At 41.3% G+C, this 18,277-nt stretch overlaps 1 protein-coding gene across 1 annotated transcript in view; it reads left to right on the top strand.

Annotated features, from left to right (window-relative positions):
- The window catches only part of LOC111156633 (small nuclear RNA activating complex polypeptide 3), a 39,509-nt gene extending 25,368 nt beyond the window's left edge, over positions 1 to 14,141 (top strand). The window contains exons 6-9 of the mRNA XM_022517641.1: positions 6,620 to 6,702; positions 8,004 to 8,168; positions 12,552 to 12,659; positions 13,844 to 14,141. Coding sequence (XP_022373349.1) covers positions 6,620 to 6,702; positions 8,004 to 8,168; positions 12,552 to 12,659; positions 13,844 to 13,991 — 504 coding nt within the window. The 3' untranslated portion in view covers positions 13,992 to 14,141. The remainder of the gene's footprint in view (positions 1 to 6,619; positions 6,703 to 8,003; positions 8,169 to 12,551; positions 12,660 to 13,843) is intronic.
- Positions 14,142 to 18,277: the final 4,136 nt, after the last annotated feature.

The following is an 18,277-nucleotide window of genomic DNA, read 5'->3' on the forward strand; positions in this document are numbered from 1 at the left end:
AGAACTTTCCATCACCTCTCACCTCTTTACCTCCACTAAGCCATCTCCTGCCTTCCCACCCGGGACAGAGCTAGACTAAAGCTGCTGCAACCTGAGGCCAGGCTGCCTGCCCATGCGGTCCCATGTCTCACCATGCTTGGCCTCACATCATGGTCCACTCCATTCTGCCAGCTCTCCCTTCATTACAGGTGCGCCGTGATGGCTCCCTTCCTGAACCTTGTCTCGACCACGCGGCTTCCTCTAGCCGCCACTCATCTCTCTGCTTCCTCCTCAGCAAACCAGAGTGAATAACAGCAAGTAGGAACAATAATGAGTTATTAATAATAGCCCCTAAATTCATTGTTTCTCTCTTTCTGCCATCACCTTGTCTTGTACTCACTCTTGTTCCCACCACTCCTCAAAAATCACTTTTCTTGCTGCCACCGTAGACGTCGTGCTCAGACCTTTTCTGACCACTCATCGGGTGTGACTCCATTGAATATTCCTTCTTCCTTGCAGGATTTTCTTTACCCAACTTTTAGGACATTACACCCACCTGATTTACCTTCTCTCTGACTGACTTTTAATTAATTCCTTCGTTGAATGCTTCTCATTTTCCTGGCTTTTGTTGTAAAGCCCTGGGAGTCGGTCCTCAGACTCCCTTTGATGTATCCTCCCTAGGTGATCTTACCCAGATTCAGAGCTGTCAGTACTGGGAATTCCAAAATTCTCTCCAATCTCAGCATCTTCTCTGACCTCCAGACTTCTATATCCAACAGTCTTCTTGACAGTTTTTTTATTTATTTAAGTAGTGTCTAACCCAATGTGGGGCTCTAAGAGTCTCATGATCTTGGTCCCTGAGATCAAGACTCGTGTGCTCTTCCAACTGAGCCAGCCAGGTGCCCCGTCCTTGACAGTTTTTCTTGGATGTCTGACAGCCATCTCAAATCTAATCTGTTCATAAGCAAATGCTATACTGCTCCACGAAAGCCTGTGCCGTCCCCAGTGTTCCTGTCTCAGTAAATATGCCCATCGTGCATCTGGTGACTTGGGCTGGAAACCTGGAGTCCTCCTCATCTCCTTTTCCTTCCACATTGAAGGCATCAGCGAGAGCTTTGACTCTACTTTGAAAATACATTTAGGCTTTGCCCTGCTCTTCTCTCTCTCTCAAAGATAAAAAAATAAATCTTTAAAAAAATTAGAAGATAAAGTCTTTGAAAATGAAAATGAAAAGAAATCAATCCTGTCATTCTCTGATCTAAAAATCTAAGTGGATCTCTGAAGGCTGACATACAAGGCCTTTTGTCATGATGATTCCCAAGTTAACTTTCCATGCTATCCAGCCTCTACTTCTGTACCGTATGCTTCAGCCACAGAGAATTTATGCTGCTCAAGCATGACACTTTTTCGTGCCTCCAAATGTCTGAACATGGTCGGAAGCCCTTTCCCTCCCTCCCTCTGTCCATCTGGCTCATGCTCATATTTCCAAACCCAGCTTAAAACTCACGTATTACATAAAATCTCTCCTGACTGCCCTCTCTTTGCCACTCTGGCACCATTTCTTTGGCCATTATAGTGTCTGTAATAATTGGCTGGTGCTGTCTGCTGTGTCTCTGTGCCCCACAAGGCGGGCTGTGTTCCAGTCCTTTTGCTGATGGGCAAGGAGACCAGCGGTCTATGACTCACATGTAGATTTCACTTAGTTTTCTCTTTCTACCAAAAATGGTTTTAAGATAATTGGTTTTTTTCAGGTTTGGCATCTCGGTGCTGTGGGACGTAAACTTTAGATTAGAGAGAAACAAATGGAATTTCAAGGCTGTATGCAGACCAAGAAATAAAAATTTGTCTTCTTTTAAAGGAGAAGCAGCAGCCTTCAGCAGTTTCTCCACCCTACCAAAAAAAAAAAGTAATTATAAAGTTTTTATAAACCCACTCTAATAAGCAGACTCTGAGTTCACTCTCATGGCAGTCATGTTGTCCTTGTTCAAGGCAGCTGGAGTCTGATCTGGGAGTCAGTCTGAGGGCCAGAAAGCCAGAGAGGGATTCTAACCAGGTGTGCCTAGTTTTTGGTATTTGTATGTTGGAGCTGATGTGTTTCGCAGTCTTTTTTTAAAAGATTTTATTTATGTATTTGTCAGAGAGAGCACAAGCAGGCAGAGGCAGAGAGAGAAGCAGGCTCCCCGCTGAGCAGGGAGCCCGATGCGGGACTGGATCCGAGGACCCCGGGATCATAAACTAAGCCAAAGGCAGCGGCTTAACCGACTGAGCCACCCAGGTGTCCCCGTTCAGCAGCTTTCTCAGCAGGGGGCTGGTAGATTTCATTATCCTGGCTTAAATACCGAACACATGTGTGGTTGTATTGTTTCTGCCTCTTCCAGCTCTTTATTAAAAGAATAACCTCTGATGATTGAGTGCTTGCTACGTGCTGGACAGAAGTGTGCTTTGGACAGAATTAGCACCGGTCGAGGGGTAAGAAAAAGTTGGGTCAGCGCGCCCTCATGTGTTGCCGGAGTTGGGTAAGCAGGGTAGAGGCTGGATTCGGACCGCTGTTGACTTGCCTTCCAAGCCCCACATCCTCCTTTGCCACGCGTGACGTCAGGCCCGAGGGTCTTCCCTGCCCTTTGGTTGACTTGCTGACTAGGCAGAGTGAAACCCTGAGCTGTGCTGTGCATCACCGCAGCTTCTACAAGGACTCCGGAATCTCTGTTCAGAGAGCTGTTTCGTGCTCCCTTGGTCTGCAGCTGTGGTTTAAGGACGTGAACTGCTGAATTAGTGACATTTTGCAGATACTGACATTTGTCTGACCTATGGAAAGATTTTCATTTCACTGATTGGCATTTGTATTTTATGGTTTGGTTTTTTTAATTTTTGCTTTGGAATTTTTTTTTTCCTCTGATTATGTGAGTCCTCATCTTTCTTGGTGAGTCTGGTCCCTTGGAAAAGTCTAACCATACACACAAGAGATAGTATGAGTCCTTGTGTACCCATTACCCACCTTCCCCAAATCTCAGCGTTTGCCAAATTATTTTATCTGTTCACCCAGCAAAACGGAAAACTGGTCCATAAGTTATAGTGCTTTTTCTTAAGTTATATAGCATGTACTCCACTGGTAAGCATGGGCAAAACATCAGTGAGTTGCAGTTCCTGTAGCTGAGGAAAGGAGTATCTTCATTTCAACCAGGAAGCAAGAATTCTTAAAGTCTAGATGACTTTAGTATCTGAGCAGACTGGGAACATTGAGCCAGGATATTTAAATCTCTTAAATCTTACATCTGAAATGTAGTAAGTTTTGCTAACATTTGTTTTTTGGACTATAGTAGTCAGAGAATGGAGTGCATTTTTTAAAATATATGTATAAGATCAGGCCACTGGAGTCGTAGGATTGGGCCCCAAATCAGGCTTTCTGCTCAGCAGGGAGTCTGCTGCTCACTCTCCCTCAGCACCTCCCCACAGCTTCTGCTCTCTCTCCCAGTTAAATAAATAAATAAACAAAACCTTAAAAAAAAAAACAAAAAACTTCAGAAGTATTCCTAGGATCTGCTGTGAGAAAATAGTAATGGGAGAGACGCTGAAGAAGCTCTTTGTCTTACACCAGGCCTTCGTTTATAATAAGTAGCAGCAACAGGTGCCAGGTATTTTCTTAAAGTTCCTCTAAGCAAGACACTTAAGAGATTATTGACCAAAAAAAAAAAAAAAAATGAACTAATCTGAGCAATGTTAAAAACAGACCAGATATTAAAATACTAATTAAGATACTAAAAAAGCAAAACAAAACAACACTCGGGTAGAAAATAGTGGCCTGATCTTATACATATATTAATTAATTAATCATGACCTGAGCTAAAGGCAGTCGCTCAACCAACCGAGCCACCCAGGCACCCCTAAGACAGACACTTAACCAACTGAACCAGCCTTCTGCCCCTACTTCTGAAGTTCTAATACATCTGATTTGAATGTTCGCAAGCGAACAAACTATTGATGCTTAAAATTACATAGAGGTGACTTTGTTCACATGATCTGGTCAGTTCTTGATAGTTACTTTGTTTATGAAGTGGAAATAGTAGACTCTGGGGCTGTGTTAGGTTTGTAACAGAAGTAACTTCTTTCACTAGGTTTTCCATATTGGTTGGCGATCCTCCCCTCCCCAAAGCTGGTCAGCTAAACTAGCTGACAAAATAGGGAAACTATTAGTGAGGATCTCTGGTTGCCACAGAAAATCAGAATTACCTGGTGTTGACATTGCTCACATCTTCTGTTCTGTTTGTGTACCGAGACAAGGAAGAGTTATTACAGGAGGACTTCAGATTTAGGGAAAACAGTTCCCCTTCTAAATAATAACGATGCCAGCCAAAAGCATTAAGTTGCCTAAATCACTTCCATTTCTGTAGAAGCATTTTATAATGAATAAAAAATGAAACTTTTGTTTTTATTTCCAAAATAAGGCAATATTCTTTCAGAACCTTTATTTTAGGGGCGCCTGGGTGGTTCAGTGGGTTAAAGCCTCTGCTTTCGGCTCAGGTCATGGTCTCAGGGTCCTGGGGTCGAGCCCCACATTGGGCTCTCTGCTCGTCAGGGAGTCTGCTTCCCCCTCTCTCTCTGCATGTCTCTCTGCCTACTTGTGATCTCTGTCTGTCAAATAAATAAACAAAATCTTTATTTAAAAAAAAAAAATCTTTTAGACCCTAGCTTACCTCATTGAGGGAACAGAAGTATATTTAGTGGTAGTTTTTGGGTTTAACAGTAGCTAGATTCGGCATTCTAGTACAGATTATCCTTTTATCTCTGCAAGCACCTGGGAAGAATGTAGTGGCTTTATTCATGTGTTACATGAAGAAACAGCGTCAGGGGTGCCTGGGTGGCTCAGTTGGTTAAGCAACTGCCTTCGGCTCAGGTCATGATCCCAGAGTCCCGGGATCGAGCCCCACATTGGGCTCCCAGCAACACGTGGAGTCTGCCTCTCCCTCTAACCTTCTCCCTTCTCCTGCTTCCTCTCACTGTCTCTCTCTCAGATAAATAAATAAAATCTTCAAAGAAAGAAAGAAAGAAACAGGGTCAGGGAAATGGAGTGACGGCCTGAGGAGAAACTGCACAGCCAGTCTCATAAGGGTGGCTGATGTCATTACCGGATAACTTATAAACGAGGGCATGGAGAAAGAAAAATAGAAGCTTTGCGGGAGGAGATGAATTGCATTTATTTTGGGGGATGATTTTTTTTTTTTTGAATACCTGAAACTTACATATCTTTCATAGTTGATGAACCGCAGTCTTGTAAGATAGCGGGACAGAGAGACTCACACAGGTGAGGAACCCAAGGTCTGAGGAGTACATATACGCAAGGAGAAAGAACACGGGTCTCCTGACTCTGCCCCAGGGCTCTGGTTGTCAGGACATCGTGAAGAGCAGTCGATTAGAGTGCCTCTCGGCACTGCTTGCCCGTCTGAGTCCTGGGGAGCTTGGGAAAACATCAGTGCCTGGGCCACATCCTGAGAGCTTCTCATGTAATGGCTCTGAGGTGAGACTTGGTCTTTGGTGTTCCTGTGATTCATTCTGTTACCAGTGAGCATCAAGAGACACTCGCCCCTCTGGAAAGGCTGGTAGGCTGAAAGTTAAGAAACCCGATGGTTCAGGCCAGTTGTGCGACTACTCTGGTATTCTGGGGCAAGCCTGCTTGAGTAAAAAGAGATAGTCAAATTCTGCCTAAGAATTACTGAAAGTTTGAAGGGAGAATTTTTTATAAAAGTACACTGAGGGGCACCTGGATGGCACAGCTGGTTGAGCATCCGAATCTTGGTTTCGGCTCAGGTCGTGATCTCAGGGTTGTGGGATGGAACCTGGTGTTGGGCTCCACGCTCAGTATGGAGCCTGTTGGAGAGTCTCTGTCCTTCCGCCCCTCTTGCTTGTGCTTTCAAAGAAATAATCTTAAAAAAAAAAAAAAAAAAAAAAAAAAAAAGTACACTGAGGGGCGCCTGGGTGGCTCAGTCGGTTGGGTTTCTGCCTTTACTCCAGTTCCTGACCCCAGGGTCCTGGGATCGAGCCCCACATCGGGCTCCCTGCTCAGCAGAGAGTCTGCTTCTCCCTCTCCTCTCCACTCACACTCTCTCTCACTATCTCTGTTTCTTTCTCAAATAAATAACTAAATCTTTTTTGTTTTTTAAGTATCCTGAAAATATTAAAAAATATAACAGAATAACCTAAGTCTGTGATCACTAATTATTGCTGGGGAAATATAAAAGATGTGACTTTTGGTTTTTACTTCTAGTATCCAAAATAACTCACTGCTGTGTATTCACATAATAAAATAATATTGTTTATTTCATTTTTAATTAGGTTCCTTTCACAAGTCTCAGAATATACAAAATTTAAGTCGGACCTAGTGATTAAAACAGCAATAGGATAATGCAAACAGCAGCAAGGATCAGATGTTTACATTTCCATCCCTGGTAAATAGCATAATACTTGTCACATAGGAAGTTCCCATTAAACAGTAAAGAAATTACCGAGCTAAGCACGTTCTGTAAGGTTGCATACAGTTACTATAAAGCATATTAGTGTGGTTTTATGACCTATAGATTTTGAATTGGTAGCAATTTCCTAATTATTAATAGAGGACTCTGTTTCAATGCCATCTATTTCCTTATAGGACCTGTACAAATCAGCCTTCTTTTATTTCGAAGGGACATTTTACAATGATAAAAGATACCCGGAGTGCAGAGATTTAAGCAGGTACAGTTTTCAAAAATCTTCTCAGTTTTTCCTGTTTCTAGTTCTTGGAATAGATCTCCACACATCCTGTTACTGGTCCGTTAAGGGTCTTTGCCAAAGAACTGTTTTGTTAGACTGTTTTGTTTGTTTTGGGATCAGAACTCTCAGTTTAAAATATATTCAGTTATTTCATCTGGTCGGCCTAGGTATTAGTAAGTGAATCACAATTCTTACTTCAGGAAGAAACTTTTCCTAGCAAAGACCTGACACAGACCATTTCAAAATCTTTGTGTTATCTACGATCTTAGAAACGACAGCAAATCTTGGAGTGCTTGGTTGGCTTAGCCAGTAGCTACTCTTGATCACAGGGGTTGTGAGTTCGAGCCCCATATTGGGTGTGGAGCCTACTTTAAAAAAAAAAAAACAAAAAACTAGCAAATCTTGTATTGAGCCATAGATACATCTGAGAAACTTTAACTCCCTCTGAAACACTTCATTAGTCTTTTTCATATTTAGGTGATGGCAATAAGTTAGTCTTACTGTTTTTTCTGTTTGTCCAGTATATACTGTTGTTTGCCCTACATGGGTGTGTAAATACATGGTTAAGTGTATAACATAAAAAATATATAGCTTGTAGTCATGTTAATTAGCCCATACGTTTGCGATCAGTGTCCTAGCAACTAGAACATACATGTATATTGTTTCTGAGTGTTTATATACATTCTTTTTCATTATAGCCATTTGTATCTGTGTTCTAATGCAGCAGTTCTCAAACGTGCCGGTTTCAGCCTTCCTTTATACTATAATTGAGGACTCCAGACAGCTTTTGATTATGTGGGCTATAGCTATCAGTGTTTACCATATTAGAAGTTGAAACTAGGAAATATTTCAAATATTAACTACTCCCATTACATGTTAACATTAATAATTTGGGGGAGGAAATAACTTTTTCAGAACAGAATGAGACGAGTGGCATTGTTCTGAATTTTCCATTCAGTCTGAAGTAATAAAACACATCATGTAGCCGTTAGAATACTGGTCTTTGGAGAGAATAGGAGTCGAAAAGGGCAGATGACATTTTATCACAAAGATCCTTTTGACTTCAGGAACCACACTTTGAGAACTGTTGCTCTAACGGATAAGGACACATTCAGAGGTCTTGATTTTTACATGTGTCAACCACTGGGATTTTCACCTCAAGGTGGCAACTGTCCAGCTTATTGGGTGAGCCAGGCTTTATGAAATACTTGTAGTCACAGACCATTTTCTGTCATTTTTAGATTTTGTGGCGTAATGAAATACCATCTTTTCCCCCTCTTCAGAACTATCATTGAATGGTCGGAGTCCCATGACAGAGGCTATGGAAAATTTCAGACTGCCAAAATGGAAGATTTCACCTTCAATGACCTGTTTATTAAACTGGGTTTTCCTTACTTATATTGTCACCAGGGAGACTGTGAACATGTTATTGTCATCGCTGACATAAGGTAAGCGGCAGCGCTCAACGCGATGTCATCTGCTCTGTCTTCCTCTCCTTGATTTCACGGTATAAAAGCGCAGGCAGTTGGAGTTGGTTTGTTTTTGTTTTTAAGATTTTACTTATTTGACAGAAAGACAGCGAGAGAGGGAGTGGGAGAGGGAGAAGCAGGCTTCCTACTGAGCAGGGAGCCCGATGTGGGGCTTGATCCCAGGACCCCGGGATCATGAACTGTGCCGAAGGCAGACGCTGAACAACTGAGCCGCCCAGGCTCACCTGGATTTGCTTTTTTGTTTTTGTTAAGATTTTATTTATTTGACAGAGAGAGATCACAAGTAGGCAGAGAGACAGGCAGAGAAAGGTGGGGAAGCAGGCTTCTTGCCAAGCAGAGAGCCCGATGCAGGGCTTGATCCCAGGACCCTGAGATCATGACCTGAGCTGAAGGCAGAGGCTGAACCCATTGACCCACCCAGGCACCCCTGTTTTTAATAAGAGAAATAGAAGTAGTCATTGCAGCTTGGCTTGGGACCAGCAAAATCATGTTTGCTTTCCATGGACTGACCAACTCTCCATCCATTTGTATCCTGTCTTTATTTTGGGAATATCTATAATAGAAATACTTGATTAGGGGCGCCTGGGTGGCTCGGTGGGTTAAGCCGCTGCCTTCGGCTCGGGTCGTGATCTCGGGGTCCTGGGATCGAGTCCCGCATCGGGCTCTCTGCTCAGCGGGGGGCCTGCTTCCCTCTCTCTCTCTCTCTCTCTGCCTGCCTCTCCGTCTACTTGTGATCTCTCTCTGTAGAATGAATAAATAAAATCTTAAAAAAAAAAATACTTGATTAGAGTTGTCAGAAATCTGTAAGTAAGTGTCTCCATTTGTATATCCAGCAGGCAGTAGCCATCCACTTCGTGTAGCACTTTGTATCTCCTGTTGCTAGCAAACTTGCAACTGGGTATCGAGGTTTCTTGTCTCTGCCAGAATTTTGAGGAGATCAAAGGGAACTGGGGGTAAGAGAAGAGTAATTCTAACATTTGACAAATGTGAAGTCTTAATGTTTTCATTAGTTTTCAAGTATAAAGTGAGAAGGACTAGTTTTTTTTAAAAGATTTTATTTATTTGACAGAGATCACAAGTAGGCAGAGAGGCAGGCAGAGAGAGAGGAGGAAGCAGGCTCCCCGCTGAGCAGAGCCTGATGCAGGGCTCGATCCCAGGACCCTGAGATCATGACCTGAGCTGAGGCAGAAGGTTAACCCACTGAGCCACCCAGGTGCCCAGGACTAGTTTTTTATAATTAAAGATTTTATTTATTTATTTGAGAGATAGAGTATGAGAGGGGAGAAGGTCAGAGGGAGAAGCAGACCGTGGAGCTGGGAGCCCGATGCAGGATTCCATCCGGGGACTCCGGGATCGACACCTGAGCCAAAGGCAGTTGCTCAACCAACTGAGCTGCCCAGGCGCCCGAGAGGACTAGTTTAAAATAAGATTTTGTTATAATTTTATATAGCTTGTGTTGTGTCTTTCTCATGAATAAGGCCATTCGTTTTCTTATTTAGGAAATCTGTAAAGGATCATTATATAGAAATAAGCCCTGCTCCATCCCTGCTTTAATTCTGAGAGACCATTTTTAGGGTTTTTTTTTGTGTGTGTATGTGGAGCAGTGATACACCCATACTTTTTATTATACCAGTAATAGGAACTTTATAAAGTCCCTATCTCCACATTTCTTGAATTTTAGTGACCAGTTTCCAAAATTTACCTGGCATGCACTCATTCTTGGGAAGGTCCCCGAGGAAGTACTCCACACTTACCTTTAGTAAACCTTGAAATAGAAAAACAGGAGTGCAGGGGCGCCTGGGTGGCTCAGTCAGTTAAGCATCTGCATTCGGCTCAGCTCATGATCCCAGGGTCCTGGCTTTGAGTCCCACATTGGGCTGCCTGCTTCTCTGTCTGCTGCTGCCCCTGCTTATGCTCTCTCTTTCTCTGACAAATAAAATCTTAAAACAAAAAAAACATGAAGGCAAAGCAGAACAGATAATGTAGGGAAAGGAGAATCCCAGCACGATGGCCATCTAGCCAATTCGTCCCAAGACACACACAGCGGAGAACTCGGGAAGGGTGTCTGGGACTGCCAGGTCTCCCGCTTGTGCATTAACACACTGGACAGCGTGGTTCTCATTCTGTCGGGAAGTACAGAACTAAATTGGCGACAGGTATGTGCAACTGAAGCAGATGCAAACCTGAGAGAAGTAGCTAACCTGAGAGAAGTAGCTAGCTGGCAGCTTCTGGTTCGCAGCTAGAAAACCGTGTATTACACAATAAAGGGAAACTATAAGTTGTGGAGTTTAGGTGCAAGTCGTAATATTGATTTGGCATCATGTAAACGTTGAATATTTAACCAAAGTTATTTTGGTTCTGTAGAGGGATGTTGAGGGGATAAATTCTAAAGAAACAGTTAAATGTACAAAACAATAGCCCTTAGAGGAAGGAGATTTGCTGAAGCAAAGGGCCAGGGGGCCAGGAGAGCTCATAAACTCCAGTTTTGTAGGACTGAAAATTATATACATTTCTTTGATAATGTGTTAGACTTTATATAAGCTTTTCTGCCTGCTCTTTCACTGAAGCGGAATGAGTGCCTGAGAATTAGCCCAGGATGGAAGACAACCCACTTTTCTGTTATTTTAATTTAACATTTCTTACTGTACAGCAGTGTCATCCTTAAACTCAAGGCAACATGGGAGAATAATTCATGCTTATTTATTTTTTTAAGGTTTTATTTATTTATTTGACAGACACAGCAAGAGAGGGAACACAAGCAGGGGGAGTGGGAGAGGGAGAAGCAGGCTCCCCACAGAGCAGGGAGCCTGATGAGGGGCTTGATCCCAGGACCCTGGGATCATGACCCAAGCCGAAGGCAGATGCTTAACAACTGAGACACCCAGGTACCCCACAATTCACGCTCATTAAACATCTGCAGTGTGGGATGCTTCTAAGGAATTTTTAGTTTTAGTTTTTAAAAAAATTTTTTTAGTTTCACTTTTTAAAATATTTTATTTTTAAGCAGTCTCTACACCCAGTGTGGGGGTTGAACCCATAAGCCCCGAGACCAAGAGTTACATGCTCTATCAACTGAATCAGGCAGGCGCCCTTTAAAGAATTTTTAGATGTAATTTGGACTACAAGTCATTTTTCAAAAAGATTTTATTTATTTGAAAAAGAGAGAAGGCACATGAGCAGGGAGGAGGGGCAGAGGCAGAGGGAGAAGCAGGCTCCCTGCTCGAGCCCGACACAGGGCTTGATCCCAGGACCCTCGGATCATGACCTGAGCTGGAGGCAGAAGTTTAACTCCCTGAGCCACCCAGGCGCCCCTGGACTACAAGTCATTTTTGTCTAATAGAAAGATTTAATCATTCAGTGCCATTCCATAGTTTGATAGTTGGTAAACTCTTACAAGTTTACTAATCTTTTTTTTTTTTTTTTTTTAAGATTTATTTATTTGACACAGAAAGAGCTCACAAGTAGGCAGAGAAGCAGGCAGAGAGAAAGGCGGGGGAAGCAGGCTCTCTGCTAAGCAGAGAGCCTGATGCGGGGCTCTATCCCAGGACCCTGAGATCATGACCTGAGCCGGAGGCAGAGGCTCAACTCACTGAGCCACCCAGGCACCCCTACCAATCATCATCTGATACGAAGTTGATATATTGCTACCCTTTCTTACTAAAAGACAAAAACTAAGAATCATTTAAAAATGGTCAGGACCTTTAGAATAGACTCTGGTGCGGTCCCCTTCATTTTCTGGATGACGAATGTAAGGTCCAGTATGGTTAAGGAATTTATTCACACCCAGTCAGCTGATCAGTGGCACAGTAGAGACTGATTTTATTAATAACTTACAAATTCCGACACCTAAAGCTAAAGTCTTCTGTCAGTTCACATTACACCACGAGTCTGATTTAAATTTTAATAAAGAGGATAGTAAACAAGAGCCACGTAACACGTGACCAAATAGATAAAATAGTTGCTCGGACTGTCTCCCAGGAAGGCAGTGAGTGTTGAGTAAAGCAGGGGCTCTCTGACGGAATGCGTTCAAGATCTGCACGCAGACTGCCCTCTTGGAGGGTCACAGAGCACATGACCTGTTCGGGAAGTTTCACCTGAAAGAAAACATTGTTTAATCCCAAATGATCTTCAGGAGAATGTTTTCGTAGAACAAAGTTTGGTCAAACCTAGTGTAACAAATAATTTTATACCTGAGTCTTTCGTAAGAAAAAAAAATTGAAAAATATACCTACTAGGTTCTTAATGTTGAGGTAAGATCTGTTTTGTCATCGATAACAACAATTTGCATTTTTTAAAACAATTTGCATTTTAATATATTCATTTACTTCTCGTGTACAAAAGGCTCGCACATTGTGATGACTGCTTGGACAGGACACTTTATCCCCTTCTTATCAAGAAACATTGGCTGTGGACCAGAAAATGTTTTGTTTGTAAAACGTACACAGCCAGGTAAGTGATATCTATTTCTTTCTTCAAGAATTACTGGTTTTCAGTAGTCAAGTACTTTCCATTTTTGGTATTTCGGTGTTTCCTATTTTAAATTTGAATCTGAGAACTTACACTGTGGGGGTATAAATAAAAGAAATGGTTTTATCTAGTACATAAGTGCTGCAAATTAGTAGGTTACATTTAAACAGTAAGGAAATGCATTCTGTGTAGTGAAAGTCCAGAGCTGGCTCAGACTTTGGATCTTTAGGGAGCCATGTTGTCTTTCTCTCTGCAGTCTACAAAATCAGCTTCATCCACGGCTCCTCCTCCATGAAAAAACAATACAGCATTCAATATATAGAATGAGGTCAAAATATGGGTTCATAAAATTTTCACTTTATGGGATACTTCACGTTTAGTTTGGTTTTTAACTATGGATCAGGGTCAAAAAATTCTGAGGAAAGGAGAATAATTGTGTATCAGATTTGGGGGTGGGGGTTCTTCCCACCCCGCCCCTCCCATGAGCTTTTCTAAATGATCAGTAGGAAAACATGATAAATCAGTTATCAAACTGGAAATCGGGGAATGTTAAAAATAGACCATGAGATGCAGATTCAAATAGATTGCTGAAAATCAGTCTTTCATCTTCCCATGACCAGTAGTAATGTCTCAGGCAAGAAAACATATCAATTCAGTGTTGCCCATATTCCCATTTGTATACACTCTGTAACATTTTATCCTGACTTCTAGGTAAAACACATGGTTTTCAAATTTGCCAGGACTAATTTACCAGTTAAAAAGATAAGTTACATAAAAGTTCATCAGGTCTGTAGCATCTAATCCATTTTTTCAAGATGGCCAATTACATTTTAATAGTTACTTGGAGGATAGGTTAAGTCATACCAGAAGTGTATAGGGTGCTTTCACCTATGGACTTTTATTTTGCTGTACTTACTTTTAAGAAGTCTTTCAGAGAAACAGCCTTCTGCAGGGTTTTTGTTAGTTGCCCTTTTGCCTTGCAGAGTATTGGTAGTGTATGTCTGTATATGTATACAAAATTGTAGAAAGGATTACAGTGTATTAAGATAGGATGACAAGGCAATAATGGGAATGTTATGTTTCCACATCACTACAGGTCATAATGCATTAAAGTTTGAGAAGGTTGATTGTGATGGTGTAATCTTTTTTTTTTTTTTTAATTACAGATGGGTGACGAACAATGACAGTTTTGCACCAGAGGACCCATGTTTCTTTTGTGATGTTTGCTTTCGGATGCTCCACTATGATTCAGAAGGCAACAAACTAGGAGAATTCCTTGCTTATCCTTACGTTGATCCTGGAACCTTTAATTAATAACAACAAAAAATGTACCTGTGAAGTAACTATCCTCTTGGATGATTACTTTATTTCCAGAACGTGCTACTGAAGATCAGGACCCACCTGAAATACTCAGCTAGTTACCCACATCCCTGCAAAAGTTCACATCACAGGTTTTTTTTTTTTTTTTTTTAAATCACAGGTTTTCTTATAAAGTAACTTGTTTAGAAATACATTATTTTAGTGTTCATTTCAAAATAGGGTTTTTGATGTGTTTGCCCGTTTTTTTTTTTTTTTTTTAAGATTTTATTTATTTATTTAACAGAGAGAGAGATCACAAGTAGGCAGAGAGGCAGGCAGAGAGAGAGAGAGAGGAGGAAGCAGGCTCCCTGCCAAGCAGAGAGCCCAATGCGGGGCTCGATCCCAGGACCCTGGGATCATGACCTGAGCTGAAGGCAGAGGCTTTAACCCACTGAGCCACCTAGGTGCCCCTGTTTGCCCGTTTTTTAAGTGTGTTTATTTTACTTAGTTGTAGGAGTGCTTTATATTTTTTGAATACAAATCCTTTCAGATTCAGGTATTCTGATTTTCGGCCATTCTGTGGCATGCCTATTCATTCTGTGTCCAGAGTACTTTTTGCTAATCTGTAGTTAGAAAAATTCAGTTAATCAAATCATACATCAAGTGGTGGAGGTGTTTTGAAAGTTCTTTGGAAAGAAAAAAAAATTCTTTGAAGAATGTGAGAGTTGTATCTTGTACCATGAGGCTTCAAATACCTGTGATAAAAATGAGGGGGAATAATAAAAGTAGATTTAACAAATACAGTATTAAGAGTAGCAATTCTGTAATCTGATCTCACAGTGGGCTCTTTTGTAATACTAAGTTTTTGTTGGTAGAAACTAGCAGGCATACTAATCATTTTAATGAGACTCACTGCGTGAATAATGAATATAAAAATATTTCAGTATATACTCAAACCTTCACAAAAGTCACATTTCAATTGAAGATTCATTTCTTGAGAACTTCTTCAGTTCAATATTATGATTAAGAAAATAGATTTTGGGGCACCTGGCTGGCTCAGTCGGTAGAGCATGCAAGTCTTGATCTCGGGGTTTTAAAAGTTTGAGCCTCACACTGGGTGTTGAGATTACTTAAAAATAAAATCTTAAAAAAAAAATAGAGATTTTGTGTAATATGATCCCTGGGACATGGGAAGTCAGGATCCTGTGGATTGCCAGCTCTGGTTCACTCATTCTTGCGCAATAAAAATACCCAGTATTCTGTATGCAAAAACAAAGAAGTTTTTCTGGCCCAACTCTTCCAAATTCCTTCAGCCCCCTCACCCTGACAATGCTGTGTATTCGCTTCTCTCATTCTGGGCAAAAGGACACCTGAGATGAATGCCAAGATCTAGATCATCACAGAAAATTATGTTTTCCCAAAATCTTTTTTGGTGGAAAATTTGTTTTTTTTTTTTTAGATTTTATTTATTTATTTGACAGAGAGAGAGAGAGAGAGAGAGAGAGAGAGAGAGAGAGAGATCACAAGTAGGCAGAGAGGCAGGCAGAGAGAGGAGGAAGCAGGCTCACCGCTGAGCAGAGCGCCCAATGCGGGGCTCGATCCCAAGACCCTGAGATCACGACCCGAGCCGAAGGCAGAGGCCTAACCCACTGAGCCACCCAGGCGCCCCAGGAAAATTTAGTTTTAAGACGTTTAAGAATGCTGTAAAATAGTTCCTTTTAAATGTGTTATTTAAATTCCACTTTCTCTCTCCGAGGTTATTTATTTAAATTCAGCTAAGTTCCACATTCCCTGGATGGCTAAGAACAGACATTTACCATATAAATAAAAAACTGATGAAGTCCTTTAAGCATGTATGTTAAAAGACTGGCAGTGAGATGTTTTATGGACGTAAATACTACATATCCAATTAAGTTGGTGTGCAGAGGACAAGCACCCGTTTCTGGTATGTGTAGTGATGGTCTCATTCACTGATTCACTAAACAGACTAGAGAATCAGTAAAGAGAAGAGGTGCCTCCCGTGGCTGGCTTATATTATTGTCTAAATTTTTACTTTCATGTTTCCGATGATGCTAAACTGAACAGATTAAAAATTCTGTTAGAAAACCATGTTTACCCAATTCCTGTAAGTTCCACAGGTAAAAAAGAATTTTTGGGAGATTTTTCTTAATTTAGAGAGCCAGTGAGCGTGAAGGTAGAAGGGCAGTGAGAGAGAATCCCAAGCAGACTCTGATCCCAACACAGTGCAATCCCAGGACACCGAGATCATGACCTGAGCCAAAATCAAGAGTTGGACGGTCAACTGACAGAACCATCCAGACACCCCTGCTTCCTTTGTTTTTAAACTGTATTCCTTGTAGGTCTTGCATTAGTATGCAAGGGTCTGTTTATCCTTCTTTCTCTCCAAGTTATTTAAATTCTAGTTAGTTAATATATAGTGTAATACGTTTCAGGTGTTTACTTTTATTCATTTCCATTTCATATTCTCAAAACCGCAAATTCCAAAATGTGCACTGTATTGTCCTAACAGAAGCATTAGTCCATGTGTTGTCAATTCCTTTTAGCGGACAAAGAAGAAAGCTAAAATGCTACCGCTATTGAATTTTTTTTTTTTTAAGATTTTATTTATTTATTTAACAGAGAGAGAGACATCACAAGCACAAAGAAAGGCAGGCAGAGAGAGAGTGGGAAGCAGGCTCCCCGATGAGCAGAGAGCCCAATGCGGGATTCAATCCCAGGACCCTGGGATAATGACCTGAGCCGAAGGCAGACGTTTAATGACTGAGCCACCCAGGCACCCCAAAATTGTTTTTTTTTTAACTTAAAGATTTTATCAGCACGCACAAGCAAGGGGAGTGGCAGGGAAAGGGAGAATCAGGCTCCCCACTGAGCAGGGAGCCCGATGTGGGACGTGATTCCAGGACCCTGGGATTATGATCTGAGCTGAAGGCAGATGCTTAACCAACTGAGCCATCATTTCCCCTTGTGAAATGTAGAGTTAGAAAGACTAACCTAGTCACTCCCAGAATTTGCCCATGTATTAAGTTTATCAGTTACAGGTCGAAAGACCTTCCAAGTTTGAAACAAGCCTAAAAGAGTATTTGAATTAGGGACTCTATAGCTGTAAATTTCAGTATTAAACAGGACCTAAATTATGTATGTCATTTTCTCTAATGAAGAAAAGCAAATATGAAAATACGGTAATGAACTTATTAATCAGCATCCTCTGTAGTTAGAAATGAGTTTTTTTTTAAAAAGATTTTATTTATTTGATAGAGATCACAAGTAGGCAGAGAGGGAGGCAGAGGCAGAGGGAGAAGTTGGCTCCCTACTGAGCAGAGAGCCTGATGCGGGGCTCGATCCCAGGACCCTGGGATCATGACGTGAGTGGAAGGCAGAGGCTTTAACCCACTGAGCCACCCAGGCACCCCTAGAAATGAGATTTTGGTATGACGGATGAACATGCACAAAGGCACTATTTAGAAAAGCACTGTTTATCTTTAAATATTTTTCAGCCTTTCTTATCCTTAAGGATAATTTTACCTTCTCCTAATCAAATCATAATGTCTTTATTATCTTTAAGGTTAGAGAGTTCCATAGCACACATTTGAAAACATTTCTCCCTTACAGCAGCTTCATTTCTTAAGGTTTGTAATTAGGGGTTTGCTATTTCTGAGAGATCGTCCTTTCTCTGACCAATGGGACAAAATAAGGTGTTAGTAAAGCCCTCACAGAACCTTGTAAAAGCCTTTGCTCTTATATAGGATTAGTTGGCTGACGTCATCTTGACCTGACATCTTCAATCAGGTAAGTGTGTGCCGGTACACTACAATCAACGTATCAGCAAAAACTGGGTAAAAAAGATCATCGTAGTTGAAAGCGCAGGATGTATTAGCAGAAGGTTTAATTGAGATCGTCAAGTTGTTTAGACATTCAGTTTCTCCAGCTGAGATGACACTTCTGAAATGTCTCCAGAGCAGCTAAGCAAGCTTCCAACGACTCATTCTGCAGGGCCTGCATAACCTCCTCTTTTGAATGTTAGCGAGAGGTTTCAATAGCACAAAATAGGTGGTTTATATATGCCCCCCAAAAAGAGGAAGACATTTTTCTTACTATTTCATTTAAATTATCTTAGAGAATTGTTCAGCAGTGAAGTTTTGACCAAATGCTTCTGAAAGTTCTTAGTATTTAGGACTTTATAAGAGTTCAGAGAGTAGTAGTTACCTGTGAATTAGCTTATGACCAATAGAAAATGGAAGGCTAGTTATATTTTCACACTATAGTAATCAACTGTTCTGCAC

This window comes from Enhydra lutris, unplaced genomic scaffold, assembly GCF_002288905.1.
Source record: "Enhydra lutris kenyoni isolate GAN:26980312 unplaced genomic scaffold, ASM228890v2 scaffoldscaffold47, whole genome shotgun sequence".
Taxonomy (NCBI): domain Eukaryota; kingdom Metazoa; phylum Chordata; class Mammalia; order Carnivora; family Mustelidae; genus Enhydra; species Enhydra lutris.